The following is a 23,853-nucleotide window of genomic DNA, read 5'->3' on the forward strand; positions in this document are numbered from 1 at the left end:
CGTAAATGATCTCTTCGTACATTTTTTATCCTATAAAAGTGCACCTATATCTTGTACCCCTTTTAGTTAATCCATGTAATATGATTGGTCAGTAGTTATAAAAAGCACACAAATAATATATATAGATGCGTACACAAACCTTTTCAATTGGACAATTTATTTTCATATTTGTTTAAGTAACAAACCAGAAAGGGGGTGATTATCACTGGCACATAGCCAGATCATCTATCTCCCGATGTTTTTTTTTGTTAAGCAAATACAAATTATAGTTTTTATATTAAAAGTGAAAACTTGTGAATTTCAACACAATGTTTTATACGTTGGTGCTCTACAGTGTCATGTATCTTTATTCATTGCCAATTATCCCGATTACTATTATTATTATAACGATGATGATTATTTTTATTTTAAGGCGTTTAGTTTGACACATTTAGCATTCTCAAATTTTGTTTACAAAACCACATGTGCAAATGATCACAATACATTGTGAAACAAAGTAATCAAGTAAACAAAATAGAAAAATAACAAATAAATAAAACTGAAAAGAAACACTGATGCTTAATTCTTTCAATAATAATAATCATAATTTTCAATCAACTGATAATGAACAATTTGATGCTGAAAAATCACATTCATTTACAAATCTCCAATGTGATTATACAAATAAATATGTTAAATCTGATTGTATTGGAAACACTTATCTATTCGGTTGTGTATCAACTAGTTCAAATTTTGATTCATTACCTACCTTAGATTACTATAATTATTCTAATTATGATTATTATGAGCCTACTTATCATCAAAGAAATGATCAATCAATTGATGCAATATCAATAAATAAACAAACTGTTGATACATCTTCTTGGAATATTGGCAATAATAGTAATATTGTCGATGTCATTATTAATCCAGTAAATAGATTAAATGAAAATTGTGAATTTATTGAAAGTATAAGATCGAAGACGAATAATGATATTATTGATTACGTATTAAATAATGAAGCGTGGAAATTGAACAGTATAAAAAATATATCAGTTACACTTGAAAATGCTTCTTTATGGGAAAGTTTTGATCGATTAGGTACTGAGATGATTGTGACCAAATGTGGAAGGTTAGTCAACGATTACGTAAAAAAAAACTTCAGATCTTACTTTACTAGTATAATAGTTATAACAGTACTGATGATATAAAATGAAGGCATATATATATATATATATATATATGTACAGAGAGAGAGAGGGGGTGAAATGTATCAAAGTTCAGTACATCTGATACATCTGTCGAAATTCGACATGTTCTGAAGGTCGGTTATCTCACAAATTGATTCGATTATGATAACAATTGAATACCGGGTATCACTAGTCAGTTCTGTTACTTGAGTTATTTTTATTTTCCATCATTTCACAAAACTATTCGATCCAATAATAATTATTTGTCAACTGGTGAAAAGATTTAAAAAACATTTTAAGGAGTTTCATTTGGCAATGCAGTCTGTGAAGTCAGATCAACAGTACAACAGTAGTTCGTTACAAACGTTGGATGACGATAGTCTGTAACAAAAATTGTCTAATGTTTAAAATTTGTATTAACAAACTTCAACTCAGTGACTCAATCATGTCAATTTTTGCCAAGAAGCAAGGTCAAAAGTTCGGTCCTGTGATTGGGATTATGCAGTATTGATAGGTCTTAAACTGTAGTGATACGATTTTCTTAGGCTTTTTAGTTCATATTTGTTCTATATATGTTTCAGTTCATTAAACTATTATGCCACAAAGAATACCCAATGTATGACATTTAAACTTTGGAAGTAGTTTTGAGGATATTTAGAGCAAAGTAAAGATTGATTAATAATTATTATGATAATTACTTATATTTATTAAATTATTTCAATATTTTGACAGAAGAATGTTTCCAAATTTTCATGTTCGTCTGTCTGGATTAATACCTGATGCTCATTATATGTTAGCGTTGGATTTTATACCATGTGATGAGAAACGTTATCGATATTCATTTCGTACTTCAACTTGGGTTCATGCAGGTGAGTAGACTATTTCCTTTATAATGATAATTCATTATCCACTTATTTTATTTATTTTCCTACTAAACATCTCATTATTTCTCTATCGATTGTTGAAGCGAATTCTATACACTAGTAACTTAGAAGAGTCTTAGTAAATGATTTATAATTACGAAATTGGCTCTGTACAGATTTTATACAATATCAGAATAATCTTCATCTTTAATTGATATTAATTGGAAAGCCACTGAAAAACGTGGAGTAATGAACAGCTGGATCCTCCAATGAAACCATTGGGTGTCTAAATATTCTTCAGGTTATTCAGACGTAAAACACTGTTCTTGTTTTGTTAAACTGTGTTATGTCAAGTTTTTTGTTAGAAAATCACATACATATTTGACATTCATGAGTGGAAAATTTCAATATTCTTACAAAATTCGACAAATATAGTCTATTATTTCTAGAACGTTAATAATGACTGTTAAGTACAAATATATCTTTAGAGTTTTTGTATAACTGATGGTACAAGGTACAACTATATAGGAAAACATTTAAGCATTTCTTATTTATAATTTCTCACTATAAAGAGTTTATATGATTTAAAATTCTACATAATTAACTTACTACCTACTGAATATATTCAAAAGACGATTCCCGGAATTTCATAGAGAAGGCATGACTATTGGCGTTTAACCATATTGGGAATAAGGGAAATATCACCAATGGGATCGAATGTCAGTTGCGAGGTATGGCAAATCAACTGAAGTTGGAAATGTAAACCAATAAATCCCAACTTAGTGGCTTGAATGTTAAGCACTCATCAAGTAGTTTGATGGTCCTGGGTTCGATCCATTGAATGTCTTGGCTAGCCTATATGAGGAGCCTTAGATTAGGTTGAAATTGTTATCCAGTATTCTCAGGTTTTCGGTGACTGTCTGGCTAAAGTTACTCTGCGATGCATAATCACAAATTCAAAACAAAAATTTCTTCCTATCATCAACAACTTACAAAAAACTAATCTACAATAATTGTTTGGAAACTATTCGGAAGAAGCTAACCAAGCATCGGTTATTGTAAAGGAATTTTTATGGGATCTGTATATATTTATATGTCTGGAGATATGTCGTAGTACTTCATTCAAGCTTTGATTTTATCAGAATAACAGGACTAGAACTAGAACATACTGCATACTATTGGATAAAATGAAATTAACGATTTATACATAGAATTAGATTCTTCAAATAGCCAACTCTGGCTGACTTGTCTGGACTGTTAATTTATTGACTTAAATTGTGAATGAACCATATAAACCAGTCTGTGCTAACTCAGTAGTCTGAGGATGGAGCACTCGCCTCGAAGCCTAGGGATCGTGGATTTGACCCCTAGTAGGTTAGTAGATATAGACACCCAAGAAGTCTCGTACTATAACGAGATAGCTCCCTGGTTTTCAACGGTTATTGAACTAAAGTCGTTCAGTTATGTAAAAGTATAAATTTAAAGGTCTCTTCAACTCTCTACTCAATCATTTATTTTTTAACTGCTCAACAGATACTATAACATATCTGTTGTATAAAACTACCGAATTTTTAAATTTATCACAGTTACTATCATTTCCTGATGAATTTTTTAGGTAAAGGTGATCCACAAATTACACCACGAATACATTTACATCCAGATGGAATAGCCAGTGGGACGTATTGGATGCGTCAAGCGATATTATTTGATAAATTAAAGTTAACCAATAATCCATTTGATCAAAATGGCCACGTAAGTGTTTATTTACTTAAGGTTTTCTTTTTAAAACAGAAAAATCTTTGATTGACTATTGGCTTTTTATAAGTTTTATTTTTATCGATTAATAATCATGTACTGAATAGATCTTAATTGGGTAATACTATCAATAGTGCATTGTGTGAGTACAACTTGTAAATATCGTGGGATTAAAATACTGCGACTAACAAGTACAACTGATTACATCACTTACTCCTTTTTAACAATACCTTTTTTATTTGAGAACATGTGTATCGGTTTTCTATTAAGGATGCTTTCAATTTCATCCTATAGATGATTATTTCTTTCGATTTAAGCCACTGTTTTTTTTACACTAATGATTGTATATTCAGTGTTAAAATCAGACACTAATATACTGACTTATTTTCGAATGTATCTTATTTTCTTTCTTAATATTACTCCTAATTGGAAATAATTGAAGATGAAACAATCAAAGTACGGTATGAATTATTGAATCGTATGAATATAGACTGTAAAATATTAGTTATCTTATTCTAAGCATTTAATTAATAAATAATTGTGAAATACATGATGGTGAGGAAACTGTAAGTGATTTACTCAATGAATTTGGAAATAAGACCTCAATAAATGACAATTTATATGAGTATACAGTCTATTGGTTTTACCATGACTTAATATCACTTCATCACGTTTATTTATTTCATTCATATTATTCAGTAATAATATCTACTCTATTGGATTATTTTCTAGGCGATAGATGGGTTTTTTAACTTTTTTAGTGTTATAAGAGTTTTCGTGTAGTAAAGTAAAAATACGAAATATATCACATTGAAATGAAGCAACGCACAAATATATTTTAACATAAATTATATTTATAATATCAAATAGCAATATCAAGATATCATAACTACCTGTAGTTAATAAACAAGAGATGTTTGTTACATATGAGCATGTCAATGATTAAAAGCACTGTGGTATTTAAAGTGATAAATGTTGAGATTAGATTACACAGAGGAAGTCAACTCACCAGTCAATATTCATGACTACTACTTAATATGAGGTTGTACATGACCCAAGATCTTTATTGTCAGTCATTATTCATTTTGATTGAGATTGTGAATGGATCAATGTTAGAACACCGTTGAAAACCTGAAAGCGTTGAACAGCCGTTTCGTTCCATCATGGGACTCCTCAGCAGTGCGCAGCTACGGTCACACACTCAAGAGTCGAACTCATGATCTTTAGTCTCGCTCGTGAACGCTTAACATCTAGACCACTGAGCCGGCATCCAGCACTGTTAATGTCTAACTTCAACCAATCCACGATATTTCGTGACTATCCTCCATTGTCTTCAGTGAGTAACTGCCTCACACTAGACACGGTTGTCATTAACATAGCATGCGTAATTTTCTTTCGTAACATTATTTCCGACATTTTATTGTTTTTCTATTCATTAGATAATATTAAATTCAATGCATAAATATCAGACAAGATTACATGTGATTTTTGCGGATGAAATGGATGAAATTATGAGAAATAATCGAGAAATTAGTCAATTTTGTGCAAATTCATCAAAATGTATGAAGAGAACATTTACATTTCCAGAGACAAAATTTTTCGCTGTAACCGCTTATCAGAATAACCGAGTAATAACTATTATTATTATTGTTTTTTTATTTACTTATGTTAATCTCTATGTTTACATATTTCTTTTTTTATTTAAAATTATTTCGGTAAAGTTGTTGATCATTTAATTTCGCTTCCTATTCGAACATATTTAATCAAACAAAATGTTTATTATGAATGTTATTTCTGTTACTGCAGTAATTTGGATTAAGCTGTACTGCTCAAGTTAAGCCTGGGCGGTGTCTGTCTCTCCTGTTAAACGGGATTGATCTATACTTTTTGGGTTGTCACATGAAGGTCTAGATGGTGTCCAATTCTCCTGAAAACCAATGTAAAATTACTCTAACGCACTAGGGTATATTATATAGTTGTGAAAATTGAATTATTGACTTAAGCCTACTAAATTAACGGTTTATTTTACTGGCAAAATTATATATCTATGAAAAACACTAACACAGAAATAAATATGATTCAATGTTGAAAGTCATATGAATCGATACTGAAAAATTATAGTTAACGTTGTAGAACAATATTTTCCATGATTAAAAAAACTATGCATAAAGGTAAATTTCAAATATGATAAATAATAGAATAGAAATAAAACGGTATTAAACCATCCAAGACTTATTGACAATAGTAATTCTTGTTATTTAACATGGTTGCTTAAATCAGTTCGAGAGATTTTCTCATTAACGTGAAAATGTAAAACTTCTCATTGTAGGAAATCTAATACAAATAGGATCTAATACGAACTCAATAAACCGGACTATTGACATGAGGTGCTTCAAAAATTATCCCTTAGACAATGGAAAACAGAGAAAACATAGAAACTTGGGAACAGTTTGACGTTTAGAAATATAAATTTGAAGTAGGACAACCCTCTATATCTAGCAAAAACACATGAGCTTGGGAGACATTGGAACATAAGTAAACTAAATGTAAATAATCAGTTAGATAACAGCAAAGATCAGTGAAGAAATACAAATTGGAAAAATGTCATTTGGGGTATCGTTTAACGAAAGGATTAACATTTATTTACAAGAAACTAGGTAACTTGGGTTCATCTAGACAGTATCTATCAGAGATGTTCATACACCATGAAAGCAGTTTAGGGTACTTCACTTTTAAATATGATGGCATGTTAAAATGAAAAAAAGTCATGAAGGTCTTCATTCATTTGATTATACACCTATTAACTTTTTAGAAAATAAGTACTAAATGAATCAGCCAATGCATGTATATTGTCGAGTTTACTTACTTACTTACGCCCGTTACTCACAGTGTAGCATAGACTGCCGACCAGCATTCTCCAACCCACTCTCTCCTGGGCCTTCTTTTCTCGTTCTATCAAATTGTTGTTTATTCTTCTCATGCCTGTCTGCATTTCTCGGCGTAATGTGTTCTTTGGTCTTCCTCAACTCCTTTGGCCTTGAGGATTCCATGTGAGGGCTTGCCTTGTGATACAGTTGGGTGCTTTCTTCAATGTATGTCCTAACCACTTCCAGAGCTTCTTCCTGATTTCTTCCTCCGCTGGGATCTGGTTTATTCTCTCATATAGTAGGTTGTTACTGATAGTGTTTGACCAACGGATCCGAAGTATTTTGCGTAGACAACTGCTAATAAACACTTGTTTCTTCTGGATGATGGCTTTCATAGTTCTCTAAGTTTCCGCCCCATACAGTAGAACATTTTTTTGACATTTGTATTTAAAATTCTGACCTTGGTGTTGGTTGACAGTTGTTTTGAGTTCCAGATGTTCTTCACTTGTAAATATGCTGCTGTTGCTTTGCCGGTCTGCGCCTTCACATCTGCATCAGATCCACCCTGTTCATCAATGATGCTGCCCAGATATTATCTAGTTACTAACACAAATTCACTGTACTATTAAAAAAATAATTTTCTGTTTATATTGTGACAATAGAAAATTGTTATTCATAGGTCATTGTATCTAAGTTCTAAATGAAATGTAGTTAATCTCTAATAGACCAAACCTCTTTTTTTTACTTATTTCGCATGGTTTAAGATGTAAGCATATGGCTTGTATATTTTTTGATATTTTTTTTCTCTTCCAATAAATGTTAATTAAAAATATAAAAAAAATTTTAAAAGAAAAACTGATGTTGTTCTTTAAAGTAAATTCTTTAAACAAAATATATCTAAATGACCTTTATTTATTGATTTATTTACTTAAAAGAATACTCTTATTGTTCAGTTGGTTTATCTAAATCATCTTAACTGATCTAAATAATTTACGATTAAAAATCTAAGGTATTCTACAAGAAACATTGAACATAAAATCTCATATTATTTAATACCGTACAGATAAGAATACATAAAATCTAAGAAAAAAGATGAATAGAGATATAAATGTATTTTTTTTTTCTTCTTCTTTAACTAATGAGCACAAAATCTTTAAGATTTTATCAGGTTCTTGTTGGTAACTTTGTAAAAAGTGGTTTTATTGTCAAAAAACAATAAAATAAACTGAGTTCATGATACGAGTAAATGAATGCGATTTCTACTTTTCAATGTTAAATTATTTTTTTAAAAATTTTATATATTTTAAGCAAAGATGGATAGTGGTTAACAGTGGAATTCAGGACGTGTGTTTCGTCCTATTTCGGACTCATCAGCTTGATGTACCTGCATCTCAGAGTTGATGTTCACCATCCATCTTTGCTTAAAAAGCTTGTGACTTAAGGCTATATCGAGGTAATTCGCACAGAATGCACATATGCCAACATGAGACTGATCAATTGCAGTCCTAAATAACAATGGGAAGATACAAGTAAAACAACACCAAGTGAATTTAAAATATTACCCAATTACCAAATTAATAATTTCATTAATTTTTTCAGGTGACACAATTGAAAATTTCTAGTAATCCGTTTGCTAAAGGATTTCGTGATTGTGATCCTGATAACTGGTAAGTTAAATTAAAATATCATTCCATTTATATATATTAGATATAACATGACAGATAGATTTAAAAACATCAGTGATTAATTTATCTACAATGTTATAAATGGCAACTAACAACACAACTTCGTGGATTGATTGAAGTTAGACATTAATACAGTTGGATGTCGGCTCATTGGTCTAGTGGTTAAGTGTTCGCGTGCGAGACTGATAGGTCCTGGGTTTGAACCTCGCGAGGCGAGATTGTGAATGCTCACTGCTGAGGAGTCCCATACTGGGACGAAACGACCGTTCAGTGCTTCCAGGTTTTCCATGGTGGTCTAGCTTTAATTGACTCATGAACTTAACTGTTAAAATAAAAAATGCATCTTAAACTTTTGAGTAAATACTTTTTGAGTAAACTTAAAGTTATTCATCTGTTTAGAAAATTTTAGCTAAGAAAGTATTTCCACTAAAATTACTTTGAAGTAAACTAGAAACAAGGTTTCCATAGAAACAGTTGAGATTAAGCCTAACTTCGCATATAAATACTTACCTATGTAATCATATGATTATGAATTGTTTGAGTTTGAAAGTTTGAATCAACTCGGTAATCTAAATGTAAGTCTGTCGGTTCTTGGATCATGGGAACCCTATGTTAAGAAGTTCCACGCGATGATAAAATAGATGTCGTATGCCACTTGTTTTTTTAAGGAGTCTCCAGTTGATATCGATCTGTAAAGAATTCTAATTCTAAATCTTTGAGAATCTCTGAACCAATTATTTGTCCATATTATTGATGCTTAGGATTTTTAAAAGTAATTATATTTACTTTTAATTGTGTACATTTGTGTGAGAATGAATTTATTCTTTGCCTACACATGAAAAGCAAGAAATTCCAGTACATTTCTTATGCTGTTCCACAAATCCACATAGGTGAAAACTAGGCTAAACAATTACTATATTGTCATATTTACGTCACTGAAATTTTTTCTCTACAGCATTGTAATTTAAAGTTTCCTAATTACATATACCATTACAAATACTAGTATATTCACTACAATATATAAGAGGGTATTGTGGAGACTAGTTTATTTTGAAGGTAGTATTTGTCAATGATTTACGATATCATCCGGGTGTCACCAAAAGTTATGGGGTATTGGACAGTTGTTTCACTGAAGTACAGGACTCATCAGTAGTCCACACTTCAACTGAGATTATCCTGTAATCAGTTCCATCTACAAATTTATTTGTTCAGATTTCACTAAGTTGTTATATGATTGTTTGTGCAATATTATTCAGAAATCAAAATATATTTGATATTTTCTTACGAATATAATCATACTTAATTGACTCCATGAATAGAATTACAAGATGGTTGAAAGGTATGATCTTTCAAGTTAGTGAAGATTTTAACAGTAACTAATAGATAACTTTAGATGACTACCGTTCTCTATCATTTTAGAACTGGTTAAACTTGACAAATTTCAAGCAATTAAATATCAACTAAATGAACACGTAAAGTGAATGCGACATTTATACACTTATAAAATATATGAAACTAAGACAAAATAGCTTTCCAATATAATCTAGATTCCAATGAGTCTCTAACAATGAAAACTATTTTAAAAGCATACTTAATCGACTGTTTAACACACTACTATATGTGTAAAATTTTTCTAAAGTAGTCAACACAGTGATATATATATATATATATATATATATATATATATATATATATAATTTTATAAGTGGATCATAGCTACAAAAATGATTAGTGTACGAAATACTCAATTATTCTTTAACATGAAAATAATTTCATTGTGGATAGGAAGTAAAGTTTGCTATCTACTTTCTGGAGTTTTTATAACCATTTTATTTTTGTGTTTATTTTAGTTTACATCATGTACTAATCTCAGTCAAACAACTTTCAAAAACCATGAAGTACTAATTTTGAGAGTTAATCCCTGGAATTCTAATGAGAAACTATAGCCAGTGGAGTTCAACCATGTCGATGAGTGGTAGTTGCTCACCAGTGACACTGAACGATAGTTGCGCAATATCGGTAACTGGTCGAATTTAGACACGTAATTCACTGAGTGCTGACTCAGGGGTTACATGTTAAATACTTGCCAAGAGACATGAGGGTCTTGGTTTCGATCCCTTATAGGGTAATTGATGGACAATGTTGAGAAGTCCTACACTGAAGCGAAACAACCGTCCAGTACTTCTTCATTTTAAATGACTGTATAACTAAGATCGGTTGGTGGCGTAATTTATAAAAATTCAATAATCTCTGTAAATCCCTCATGATAATTTATTGAGTAATCTAGTTTTTTTCTTTTACAAAAAGTGGAATATACTTTAATCAATACACTAAGGTAAATGATTTGAGTAGGTGTTAGATAATATACCTTGACAGACGAAGAAGACTTCAGTTAGTTTTGATTATGCTACATTAAATAGATTCAAACAGTAAAGAAAGAGTAGACGGTAGTACATCATAAATAAACCTATTTATTATGCACCAGTAATTAAATTGAATATCTGACATATCCTTATTTTCTTTGTATAGTCGCATAGAAAACCAGTTGCAACATTATGATACAAATGGAAGTGAACAATGCACAAATGATACTGGTCGTAAAAGAACAATTAGTCCAGGTAAAATGAATTTTTTTTGCATCCAAGTAACAAAACATTAGTAAGTGGTTTAATTTGTGAAGTTTAGATTATTCTGTTGTCGACCTTTTGACTGAAATTTGTTACGCCTTAGTTCAACTGCTATTTACATTCCATCTATAATGATCAAATGTAGAGGATTTAATAACTAAATTTCAGTTTTTCGACTTAAAAGCGTGTTATTTCCATCCTTTAGATGTAGTTATGTTAGGCCAGGCAACTATAGATATATACGCGGCTGTACTCACATATTATCATAAGGTCAGTGATATGTGGGAATTTACAACCAGGGATACCATTAATAGAAGTAGATTATGAATCTACTCAGGGTCTCAGTCTGTTCATCCTTGTCTAGAGCAGAGGGAAAGTTGTGTAGATACCTATGATTTATGTGCATCATAACTCAGTTTGAGAATTAAAACTTCCTGTTCATTTCAGTTTTGGTATTTGGGTAGTGAGCTTGAGATACTGTAGAAAGTTCATTTTATGAACGGGTTGGACAGCTGAGCACAACAAGTTATCAGCTTGATAGTTTGATAGTTCAACCTTTGAACTCGATGAAGATAATTTTCACCAATAATGCTGAATGATATTACAAGTGTACCCCCATGATCTAACATGTATTTAAATCCAGGAGCTTTTTATCTTTCGCTGTGAACACAATGACATTTAATAAGAAAAAGAGAATTCAGCGAAGAAAATTTTCTTTTCGACGAAATCGTTTACTTAAGCTGTACATTCATATAAATAGTTATATGGAAAATGTATATCTATAGGAGGACAGAAAAAATTGCATCACAAAAATGGATTCGAGAATAAATAATAAATGAGGTTACGTACTAATCAAGGGGTAAGGAAGAAAATCGTTTATGGGTCAGATATGAAGAAAAGCGACAAACTCAAAGGTCATAATAATAGACTGAATAATAATCAAGAAAACTTGTATAAGGTAATAATGATAGTAATTGATTAGAGTTTAAAATGCAAAGTAGTAATCTTAAAAAGAATTCGATAATAATCAAATAGAAGTGCAGAAAAAAACAGAAACATTCCCATTAAGAGAATTAGGGCCAAGGAAGGATGAGAGGTTGGACAAATCGTTTCTGCACGCAGAGTTCGGGCTTGAGTTTGTGAATTGCCAGTGCCTCAGCAGTGCATACAATACTGATTCGACACCCCTTTGATGTAATTTCTTTGACTCCGTAGATCACTTTAAAAGAAGAATCCTTGGGAGCGATGTGCCCAAAATTGATTAAATGCTCTTGTATAGAACTAGTGATTGTCTTACATTCTCCTTTTAAGAGCCAAGCCGGATAGTGTTCTGAGATGCGTTTGGAAACTGATCGCTTTCTTCGGCCTATGTAACGTGCCCCACATGAGCAAGTAAACTTATAACTACACATTGAGGTGGCCCAAAGTGGAAGTTTATCTTGTTAAGTGAATTGGTTTTTACTAGTTTAACGTTTCAGATTTAACCAATTTATGACACTGTACAATCATTCGCTTTCTTTTTTAGTTTATAATTTACTTATTTACATCTGAAATAGTCGAATATCCAATTAAACTTAGTTATGATTGAGAATGTGATGATCATTTAGTTATATAATAATTAGATCATAATTACTATAATGACTTGATTTCAGTTGAGACAAAACATTACAATTTATTTAACAATTAATTTTGATAATATTTTGTTACTATCCTTAATTGTATGATCGTTAGACATTATTTTTCTTGATTAACAGAATTTTATTATTAATAAAGAGGATACTATTTTAGAACTAATATTGTCAGAGTACAATGATGCCTGAGAAACTACGAGGAAAACTAAATAATAGTGTTTCCTGATATATTCAAAAATATAATGAATTTAAAACAATAATGAAAACTCTAAAGAAAGTCATATACTTATTAAGTCACTTGATGTTCATTGTTTTTGGAATGGTTTCACCATGTATATGCCTCACCAAAAGCTAAATACTACTTGAAGTGAATTATCACTTACATTTTCTAACAGTAACAATTCATATTCAAACTGGTATATTTTTTCAAAGTAAAAAAATACTCATTAGTTAGCAATCGTTTCTTCATTTAGATTAATATTAGTGTTTTATCTATATTCAGAAATTACTTGTTATTCTCAAGATATACTTTGTAAACTTAAATATCTATACAGTCTATGGGAATTGTACAGGGATCATTTAATGTTATGACCTGGAACTTTACAATCAGGTTATTCGATCCTCAATTGACTTGTTGTAGGAGTGAGATGTTTGCACTTCCATGTTTGTCTACTCGATAGCACTGATCAGAATCAGTTAATATAGTTACAGCGTGGTCACTAGTTTAAATGACTCGAAGTCATACACACTATAGTTGATATTAGGTGACTGAAGGGAGTTGAGAGAAAATCCTGAACTTGAGCTTTGAGTTGAATGTCCACATACTTGTTCCTTGTTACTGTTTCATTGTTAGTCAGCCAGCCAGCTAACACGAAGAATCAGGCACATATATTCATCGGCCCAAGTTGCCACACTTCATTAGCACAACAAGATGAACACCGAATTCATACAAGTAGTCACTTCAATGGTAGTAATATATAAAAGAAAGTTTGCATATAAGGGTATGATACAGGAAGAAAGAATTAGTTGGTAGAAAGAAATATATAAAGCAATTTTAATCTCAAGGTTTAAGGGAAGACAAAGTGTGTATACACCTATCCCATTGTGATCGATTCTGGGACATGTCACCCAGTGTCTCCAACCATTGGTTACGATAGTCGCGCGGACCCCGATCAAGTAGTTTGCAACTACTAACATGGCTCAAACCAGAGGTCAATGACTTCAAGGACTGATGCCACGTTTCGGTTTGACCGCTCTCAATTTTCTTTTAACCATCACCAACATTAGTCAGCATTGCGCGTCATGGTAATCGGTGTTCGGGCATACGTAATACGTGGCCCGACCATTTTAATCGATGGACTGTTTCATTATATAACTAATATAATGGTTTAATAAGTATTATGTGGTTACATTTACTTTGTTTTATCCCAATATTGCCAACCCCCTTGTTTTTTATTACTCCACATGATCAATTAGGTTTATTAATTTCCTTAGGTTACTATTTATAACTTTTAATAAATTTGCCAAATTTATGTTGTGTATTGTATCTAAGTTTCCTTAACCAGGGGTTATTAAGTTCTCAGTTTTTAAATATGTTGCGATTCATTAACTGTTGACGAATTCACTACTGACAGCTTGTACAAAACTGAAATAAAGATAACCAAATACCCGAAATTTCACTGCTGTTGCAAGCATTTACAGTTGTACCGCGCTACTATGAAATTTATTAAGATTTTATTATTAAGCTACTAATAAGTAGTGTCAAGATCGTTTTAAAATTTTGGGGTGCCAGACTTTAGTGTAAAACATACAAAAAACTACAAGTGCCACCCTATACGTTGGAAATTTATAAGTTACTTCAAGATAACGTGGAAAATAAACTTCACTTCCTGAAACAGATGTGATCTGTACATTTCTGTACTGTTCGCTTGAAACTACCCATTGGTGTTTAGGAATGCAATTGATCAGCCTCTTATTGACATATTTACATCCTGTACGGATTGCCTTGATATTACCTTAAATCACAAGCATTATAGACCGAGATATATAGTGGCTATTAGTGGAATCGAGGGCGGGTGTTTCGTCCTATTTGGAACTCACCAGCTGGATATACATGCATCCCGGAATTGACATTCACTCCAGAACTCGAGTGCATCCAGCTGACGAGTTACATATGTGACGAAACGCTCGCTCTGGATTCCACTGCTAGTCACCATATATCGTTGCCTGTAAATGTGATTGGTATTTTGATTGTCATAATTTAAAGGCTTCATTATTTCTGCAGGTTCAGTTGGCGATTTTTCATTAATCTTACTTAACCATTTTTTAGAATAATTAGGTTGCATAATTAGGATCTCTTAAAATGTATGTTACATTTAAAATTTGACCAATGGAAATTTATCTGTGTAACAAATTCTTAACTGTAGGTAAACGACATGAAATAGTTCTTGACTGATTATGTTATTTTGTAGACCATAAAGGCAATTTGAAGATGTTCAGTGTTTGTTGGTTTCTGGATTGTTCAGTAAACTACGGACATCTCTGTCTTTAGTTGCCTTCAAGCACATTCATTTTATCTCATTTCTGGATAGTGTCTAACCACTTATACTTCATCATTTTAATTGTTTTGCACATTTGCTGAACCTTCCAGAAACTTTTGTAAATTCGTGATCTTGTTATTTACTTACTAAACAAGTATGTCGTACAGTCGTTCTTAAGAATATATTGCTTTTAAGAAACAGATAAGCAATTTACTCTGTAGTCTCAAGATTGATAGGAGAGTTAAAACTGGAAGGCCCACTTGTCTTATCACGTAACTTTTGGATAGTAGATTTTCGAGAGTAAGTAGACTCCATCCAATTTTATCATCATGTAATTGTTTTTACTTCAGACTTCCCCAAGAACATTCGTTGACAGATTTTAGCCACAGGGTGTGACCAGTATAGATTTTTAAGAGGAGAGGAGTAATGTTCTAAAAAAAATCTTAATTTTTCTTCTTGACTAGGTCTCCTTAGTCAACAATTTCATTTGAGAAAAATGTACACAAAATGTACACACAACTTAATAAAAACATCAAATTTACAATAGCAGATTAAATCAGTTCTCAAAACTCAAGCTTCATAAATAATTTCTATCACACTCGAACCAGTCATAATAGCGTTAAGATTAATTTAACTTGTACTGGAAAAGATCTAGGTTTCGTTGGTGTACAGCACTGATGTATACCTAGATTTTTACCTACCGGTCTTTTAGGTAGCATACTTTTGAGTTTCTTTGTTTATAATTCAACTGTAGATATACCAATAAAAATTAGAAGGTACTATTCTACGAATCAAAAAGTTCAGAATTTTTTCATATAATGTGATAACGCTAGAAATAAACTGACTATGAAATATTTGTATCTTTGTTAAAAGCATTCTCTTTTTCTATCATAATTTAACAGTGGAGGCCAGATAAGTCAATGGATTTATTTTATATTTATATCTTAATGAGGTAATTACCATGTACAAACTTTATATTAATTTAGCTAACTCAAATGAAACTTTGAATTATACCTGTGACATAGGCTCAGTGGTCTAGAGGTTAAGTGCTCGTACAAGAGATCGATAGGTCCTGGGTTCGAATCTCGCGATATGGGATCGTGATGCGCAATGCTGAGGAGTCCCACGACAGGATGAAACGGCCATCCGCTGCTTCGAGGTTTATCTGTGACATATGAATTATACATAAATGTTGTTGAGATATAGTATATGAAACATTAAATGGATACCACTGTGAATTTCTTTCTATGGAAAAGTGTATTAAGAAACTGACTTATTTGTTATTCATTCTATGATTCATTTACTTATAATGTTATTATAGTCATAAAAAAGTAAAATAAATCTTTCATCTTAAGTTATGGATAAATGTTGTATATAGTGTAAATCAAGAGTATGGATTCTTTACGGTGTGTTGTAATAGAAATATCGAAACGTTCTGTTTTGATCTTTATGAACGATTTTGGTTTCTGTGAATAACCATGGATTATTGAGTAAACAGTGTTAAACTGGTGTGCATGCGTGTGTGAAACATATTGATACATGGGTAATTATCATAGTTTAAATTGTAAACTAATCCTAACTAAATTACAACTGAAAGCCATGATTTACTGGACAACTGTTCAGTCCTAGTATAGTACTCATCAGTAGTGGGTATCTACTATCACTGGGGGTCGAACCTAAAACGACTGATCTTGGTAGTGGATGCTTAACCTCTAAACCACTGTTTAACTAGTTATCAAGGTTAGTGAGATTTTTGGAACTGATATTCTGCCATTATTTCACCAACTTCAATTACATTTTTAGCAGTTCATCTACGTTGGAGATGAAGATCTTGACAAACATTCTCGAAATTGAACAGTATTTGATTACGATCTCAGTGTAATTTATTTAACGGATGACTGGTTATAAAATTTTTCCTGAAAGTATAATCCATTGAACATTAAGGTTAACTCGCCTGACAGTTTACTTGATAAATTATATGAAAGACCGCTAATTAAAAATGTCTAGGCTATCTTACAATGTTGTAGTGAAGCAGTGGTCACTTGGTTAAATAACATGAGTTTTAACCAATAAGTTAAAGGCTCGAACTCCTAGTGTACAGCCTCGGAGTATAGCTAATCCCTACATTAGGAATACAACTGAGAATTTAGTAGACAAATTTACATTTGGTAAGCGATTTATGTTCATTGTTTCCATGAAACAGAAATTCAAAAGGACTAGTAAGTTTTTAACTAGATTATGTATTAATTTCTTTTTCAGAACTTAGAAAAACTACTGAGAAAAATGAAGCGTACTCAATCGCTCACACAGTTAAACCAGATAAAAAGTTAAACAAGAAATTACGCCCAAAGAGTCAATTAATGATTGCAAAACACGTTAAAACGGCCACTGAATATGATAATTTGTTTGGGCCTTGTTTATGTATTCATAACCAAAAAATTCAAGTTAATGAACCTAAATCCTCATCAATGAATATTAAGCATGCATTAAACAACTTCACTAATTTAACATCTAATTTTAATTCAAACTATTTACAAACACCTTTCGTAAGTAGTTTAAATGAAGGTGAAAAAGTTGGGATTCTTTCATCTCCTATGTGTAATAGCTTTGATACAAAGTCAGACAATAATATTTTAGCTAATACCCCAAGAGGATTACTTAGGAATAATGCTTATCAAGATCTAAATATAAATAGTAAAATGTTTCCTAACCATGGATCGATAGACACTTTTCAAAACAATAAATTCTATCACACTGATAATAAAGAACAGAATTTCAACGTTTACACGTTATACAAACCATCTTCAATTTCATATGATTGGTTAGATGGAGAAAGTGGGGCGCAATTTCATTTTCATGAAACTGCAAAGGAAACATGTCTTTTTTCATCCTCCCATCAAGAATTATCTTCTAGTTTATCCGAACCATGTACTATTCATAAAGATACTGACAATGGTAATGTTAGTTCAAATATAGTAAGTGAACAGCTGAATAACCTGACCTGTCAAACTATTATTCAAGAACACATTGGAAGTTCTCATTTTCCTGGTAATGAGGATGAAGCTATTGCCCATCCCCATGAAATTAAGAATGTCATGGAGGAAATGAAGTATTTCATTAGAACATAAACTACTGACTTCATAATTTAAAATTCATTTGCATTTCTTTGTATTGATCTGATAAGAACAATAATAATATTTATTATTGATGTTTCGTTTGATAAATGGATGGAGGGAATACAGTATGAATGACGTTTCTCACGTTCGTCATAGGCGAACTTATACAGACTTTGCCTTAACTTCATCTGTTCCTTTGAAATGTAGTGGAATATAGCTGTGACAAAATCACATTATACATCTTTTATAATCTTGGAGTTATAAATTAATTTCCACAAAATATGTTTCGGGTAATTTATGTTTGAGAACTAGTAAAAATCAAGGAGCACTAAATACCAACATTTCAACAGGAGAGTTTTTTTCTCAAGGGATCGAACTCCAGCCTTTCTGACTTCATGTTAAGCCCTATTTTATTATAAAAAACTTCAGAACTGATATGATTTATCGTATTATTGGTATGACAGGAATCTGCTTGTACTGATAGCGTACGAACTGACAAAAAATACGGTTGTAATTCTCAGAAATCATTATTTCACTGAGCTGTGGAATATCAAACAATACAACATAATTTTTGAGTTGTGTAGAATTAACATCCAGTAGAAATTTCAATCTTTACACTTCTGAGCTACTTAAAATTACAATGAAAATTAGTGAAGGGATTTCGGCTAATTGGTCCAATAGAGGAACAAATGGTCGAATAAGATTATTCTGACTACGCAGCAACATGAATTAAAGCAAAGAATGTATATCATAAACAGAGACGGATGGTGACTGGCAGCCGAATCCAGGACGCGCGTTTCGTCCTATTTACGACTCGGCAGCTGGACGCACCTGCATTTCTGAGTTAATGTTTACTCCAGGACTCGAAGCTAGTACCGTTCAGTTCAAGCGCCATCGCGACATCCTTTTAGCTGAGTTCAGATAGCCACTAGTTCGTGCAATGGGGTGAGGTTTTAAATTCATTTTCGTACTGGTTGTTCAAATCTTCACATTGATGTTTAGCAATTTATTTGACCATCTCTGCTTATAATCATTGTGATTTAAGGCAATATCGAGGCATTCTGTACAGGATGCACGTATACCAATAAGAGACTGATCAATTAAATTCCAAAACATCAATAGGAAGATCCAAAAAGCTAATACAAAAATGAATTGATAATGGATAGTTTTTTAATCTTATCCACCAACGATCTATAATTCTAATTTCTAATCCATTTATTTCCCAAAAGCGCCTCACAAAACTATTTGCTATTAGAAATTAATCTGATCTTTAAAAAATAACATGAAGCCTTAGATAATAAGATTTGAGTGATCGATTCTCTGTTTATCTAATCAGATCAGACAGATAGTTCTGAAACCAAATGGGAAATTATCACTATTCACGAGATGTATGTGACTACAGTTGGAAAGAATTAATGAGGAAAGATTACAATTCTATTACTGTCTAGATGATCGAGCCACTTTAAGTAAGCTATACACTTGTTATTTAGTGATGTGTATAAAAAGCTCTCCATACCTCAGAACTATTCCAATCTGAATAAATGAAATGGGTTTATTGTTAAGTATAGGTGTTTGTTACTTGGCATTAAATTGTTTTGACTAATAACTTTCTATACGTTAGCAATCGAACCAATCGTCAATGGCAACTTGTTATGTTTGTGAAGTGCCACTTTAAATTATTTCACAATGAATATACGACTTAAATACCTCCAGTATTATTTATCAACTATAAGAATGTCATATTATAACTAGTAATTTTTCTTCTAATTACGATTCAAGATCATAGTCACCAAATGCACAACAATCAAAATTATTTGCCTGACAAGTAAACTGCTTTCAAATGTCTTGATACTCATAATGCGTAATAAATTAACCACGGAGTTCATCACAAAATTTTATTTTTTTCATGCAACTTGTATGAGTCCATGTTGGACAGTAAAGTTCTTTTAACTCAAAAAATACAAAATATTAACAAACCACCTTATTCAAAATCATGGTGTCAAAACACTGTTTATCCTTGCTTCGTTTCGACAGAAACTGATCAATGATGTTAACTGGTAAAAATGTCGTTTTTCAAAATTAATACTGTCTTAATAGCTTAGATCATGGGTCAATTGAGGCTAGACCACCATGAAAGACTTGGTAGCACTGAACGGTCGTTTCGTTCTATTGCGAGACTCCTCATCAGTGCTCATTCACGATTTCGCCTCGAGAGATTCAAACCCAGGACCTATCGGTCTCACGCGCTAACGCCTAATCTTTAGACCATTGAGCCGGCATTCAGTCGTGTTAATGTCTAACTTCAACTAATCCAAAAGGTTAAGCGACACATCCACCATTGTCTTCAGTGAGTTTCGACGTCACAACAAACCCGGTTGTTATGAAATTTTTATTTTTAAAAACATTAGTCTATCTCATTTATATCCTCATCAAAGTATTTCCCAATAATTGCAGAAGATTTGTCCCATCTCCATTTCTATTGTTGAATAACGAGGCATTTCAATGGCTTTGATGTTTTTTTCTTAAATATAATTTATCACTATTCATTTGGTTGGTGAATAGGTGGCTGGAAAATAGAAATAATTATATAAATTCGATAATTTCATCGTTACAGGAGGTCAACGGTTGTCCTAGTCTTGTGTTGAATGAAGCCTTTAATGTTTTTATTGAACTTATCCTATTAGAAATCATCTGTCTAATCAAGACATTATCTTAATAAATAATCCTTACTACTGTGGTGTGGGTTACTTATATCCACATAAGTAGTATACAACAGTGGTCAGGTATAGAATGTGTTTCAGTAGAATACCGATAAGGGAAGAACGGAAACGGAACGTAATTGGTATGAAAATGTATGAACCATAAAAATCTGAGACAATGGATTGATATTTGCAAAAATGGACGGTCAATTTTGAGACGATGGGTTGATATTTTGCATAATAACTATTTACTATATGGTTCTCAGATTTTAGTCAGATGCTCTGTAATTTCATGCCAATTACATTCAACTGTCCCCATTCGTGTTCTTGTTCATTACACTACACCAGAATTCCCAGAAACATTTTTAAAAGTTTCACTATAAACCTTAGTAACGCAGTTTATGTATTCATTAAACAGACTAATTATACTGAATACTTAAGGAAATTCAACTATCGGACAGGAGAAAAAGATTTATTTCTTCATAAATATTCATCACACTGTTGTTATTTTTATTTGCTTTTTCTTTCTTTCACTAAATATTCCTGTAAAGTACAATGTCATTGATTGTAATGCGGGTATATTGAATCTCTTAACTAGCAGACTATAGATTAGACTGAGTACAATGATCGAATTGTTGTAAGTCACTTATGTAAATTATTAATTTCATCAAATAGAAACTTATATAGAAAATACATCATTAATAACATTCTAGGTAGGAGTATATTGTATAATACAAAACTTAAACATATTTCTGTACATAATTTTCTCCAACTTTTAACTTGTTCATATGTCATTATTGAGGTAAATACAAACTAAATATTTTTTTGTCGACAGTCTAAATTTGTTACTTAATATAGAACTTTGTAGTGTAAAATTTGTAATTGACTACTACTAATAATAATACTAAGACATATTAAACATTATTGTAAAATATTAAATTTCAATGTTACTGTAATTGAAGTATTACACTTAAACTAGTAATCAAGCACTCAATATTCAAGTGCTTTAACATTTTCTTTGCCTTTCTTTTCCTTTCCTTTGTTTCTTCTGTTATTGTTGTTGTTTTAATACACTTTATACGGTGATTTAATTTAGATTGTCATATAATTTATTATTATTTCCTTATTATCTATCATTCTATTAGTAATGAAAATAAAATTATACACATTGTGTAAAAAAAATATTCTTAGACAAAATGAATGATCTTATTCTAACCTTCATTGGTGAGAAAGTAATTATGCTTTTATCAGAATGGGTTTTGTGAAGATTTTAGAAATTTCACTAGTTGAAATCATGAGTCAATTGAAGCTAGACCACCATGGAAAACCTGAAAGCACTGGACGGCCGTTCCGTCCTAGTATGGAACTCCTCAGCAGTGTGCATCGACGATCCAGTTCTTCCAGATTTTCCATGGTGGTCTAGCTTCAATTGGCTCATGATTTCAACCAGTGAAATTATGCTTTGATTTTTTAATTTTTTCTTTCATCCTCCAATATTACTTAAATTAAATAAGTATACTTAACAGTTATATTCCCATAAGTAGTATACGGTTAACAATATTATCTGAAAATAAATAACGCATGTATATGATAATTAATATTTCTCATTGGGGAAAAAATATGCCTCCCAATTTTTTATGCTGATGAGGATTAGTGAAAACAAATAATTGAGTTTGAATGACAAAGAAATGACAGAGTAAGAGTTAGTTTGGAATTAAGAATAAAATACGCTTAAAATTCAATTTTTCTCTTTTATATTCATCATCATATCGATTTTATAAAAGGTGAACACACACGTACATGCATAGATACATACATAAAGACATACATAGAAGGTAAACGAAATGGGGTAAACATTTATTGCACGGCCATTTTTGTATTTTTTTTTCGAGTGAAATTTTTTTTCATCCCCATCTTCCAATAATTTTCATTCTGTTTCGTCCAATCAAATAACTAGTTTTGAGTTCGTTATAATTGGTCGTTTATTTCATAAAATCGATATAAAATATGAGGATTCGACGACAGAGCACATTTTCCTACAATTATGGGTGGTAGTAACATGCGGAGCGCGAGCCCCGTCGTTCCTCATGTTGTCACAGAAACCGATAACCTGTTCGTTCTTGAGCACATTGTATCTCGTAACGTCTCAATCACTTGACGAGCTCCATAAGAACTTATGAAACAGCTGCGTACTGTCATTATGTGGTGAGGGATTCTCATTTACATAGAGATCGGAAGCCGTATATTAGATTCGTATGTTGGAGAAATGGTCGTGGAACACCTAGCGGTTCTTCACAGCCGAGTAGACGAACGAGGTAATTTGATTTGTGTTATTATAATTTTTCATTAAGGACTACCGTGAACACTCAATGTCCTTCCTTCATATTTTGTAAGTTACGGACTATCAAAATAACGTCAATATGGATACAACGTTAAGCAATGAAGAGGAAGAAATTGTTTCGATTAGCTCAGAGGAGTTCACAGAACGAGACAACGACAATGACGAAGACGCGTATGACAACAGACTTCATGATATTTGCAATCTTGCGCAACCGCCACATGAAACTGCTGATGGAAGTACCTTGATTTTTGTCCATGCGAAGCCATGCTTCATTTATTTTGTGCCTACGACCCATCAACACACGTCCATGGAATCCACTGTCCCGTGTACGCAGCTATAATGGAATAATAGCAACGCCTTTGTTCATGAAACTCGGAACTGTTAAGAGAACGAGTAAAGGCCCTTTTCAGGGCCACCCACAATTTGATTTAAATTCTTTTGTTTCAATTCCTTATTTCCATAGCAAAGGTCAAGTGATCAAACCATCAAAATTCATTTAAGATTAATAGTCATTATGTGATTAGCGCCTACGTATTCGTAAACGTTTTTTAAGCTTTCTC

At 31.8% G+C, this 23,853-nt stretch overlaps 1 protein-coding gene across 1 annotated transcript; it reads left to right on the top strand.

Moving 5' to 3' along the window:
• Positions 1-554: 554 nt before the first annotated feature.
• TBX1A (T-box transcription factor TBX1-A) lies at positions 555-18,265 on the top strand (the record flags this gene model as incomplete). Its single annotated transcript, XM_012940518.3, has 7 exons — positions 555-1,111; positions 1,902-2,038; positions 3,648-3,784; positions 5,227-5,415; positions 8,254-8,321; positions 10,869-10,957; positions 17,397-18,265. The coding sequence occupies 7 exons, from the start codon at positions 555-557 to the stop codon at positions 18,263-18,265; spliced, it is 2,046 nt and encodes a 681-aa protein (XP_012795972.2).
• Positions 18,266-23,853: the final 5,588 nt, after the last annotated feature.

The sequence above is a fragment of the Schistosoma haematobium genome, chromosome 4 (genome assembly GCF_000699445.3).
Source record: "Schistosoma haematobium chromosome 4, whole genome shotgun sequence".
In the NCBI taxonomy this organism is placed as follows: Eukaryota; Metazoa; Platyhelminthes; class Trematoda; order Strigeidida; family Schistosomatidae; genus Schistosoma; species Schistosoma haematobium.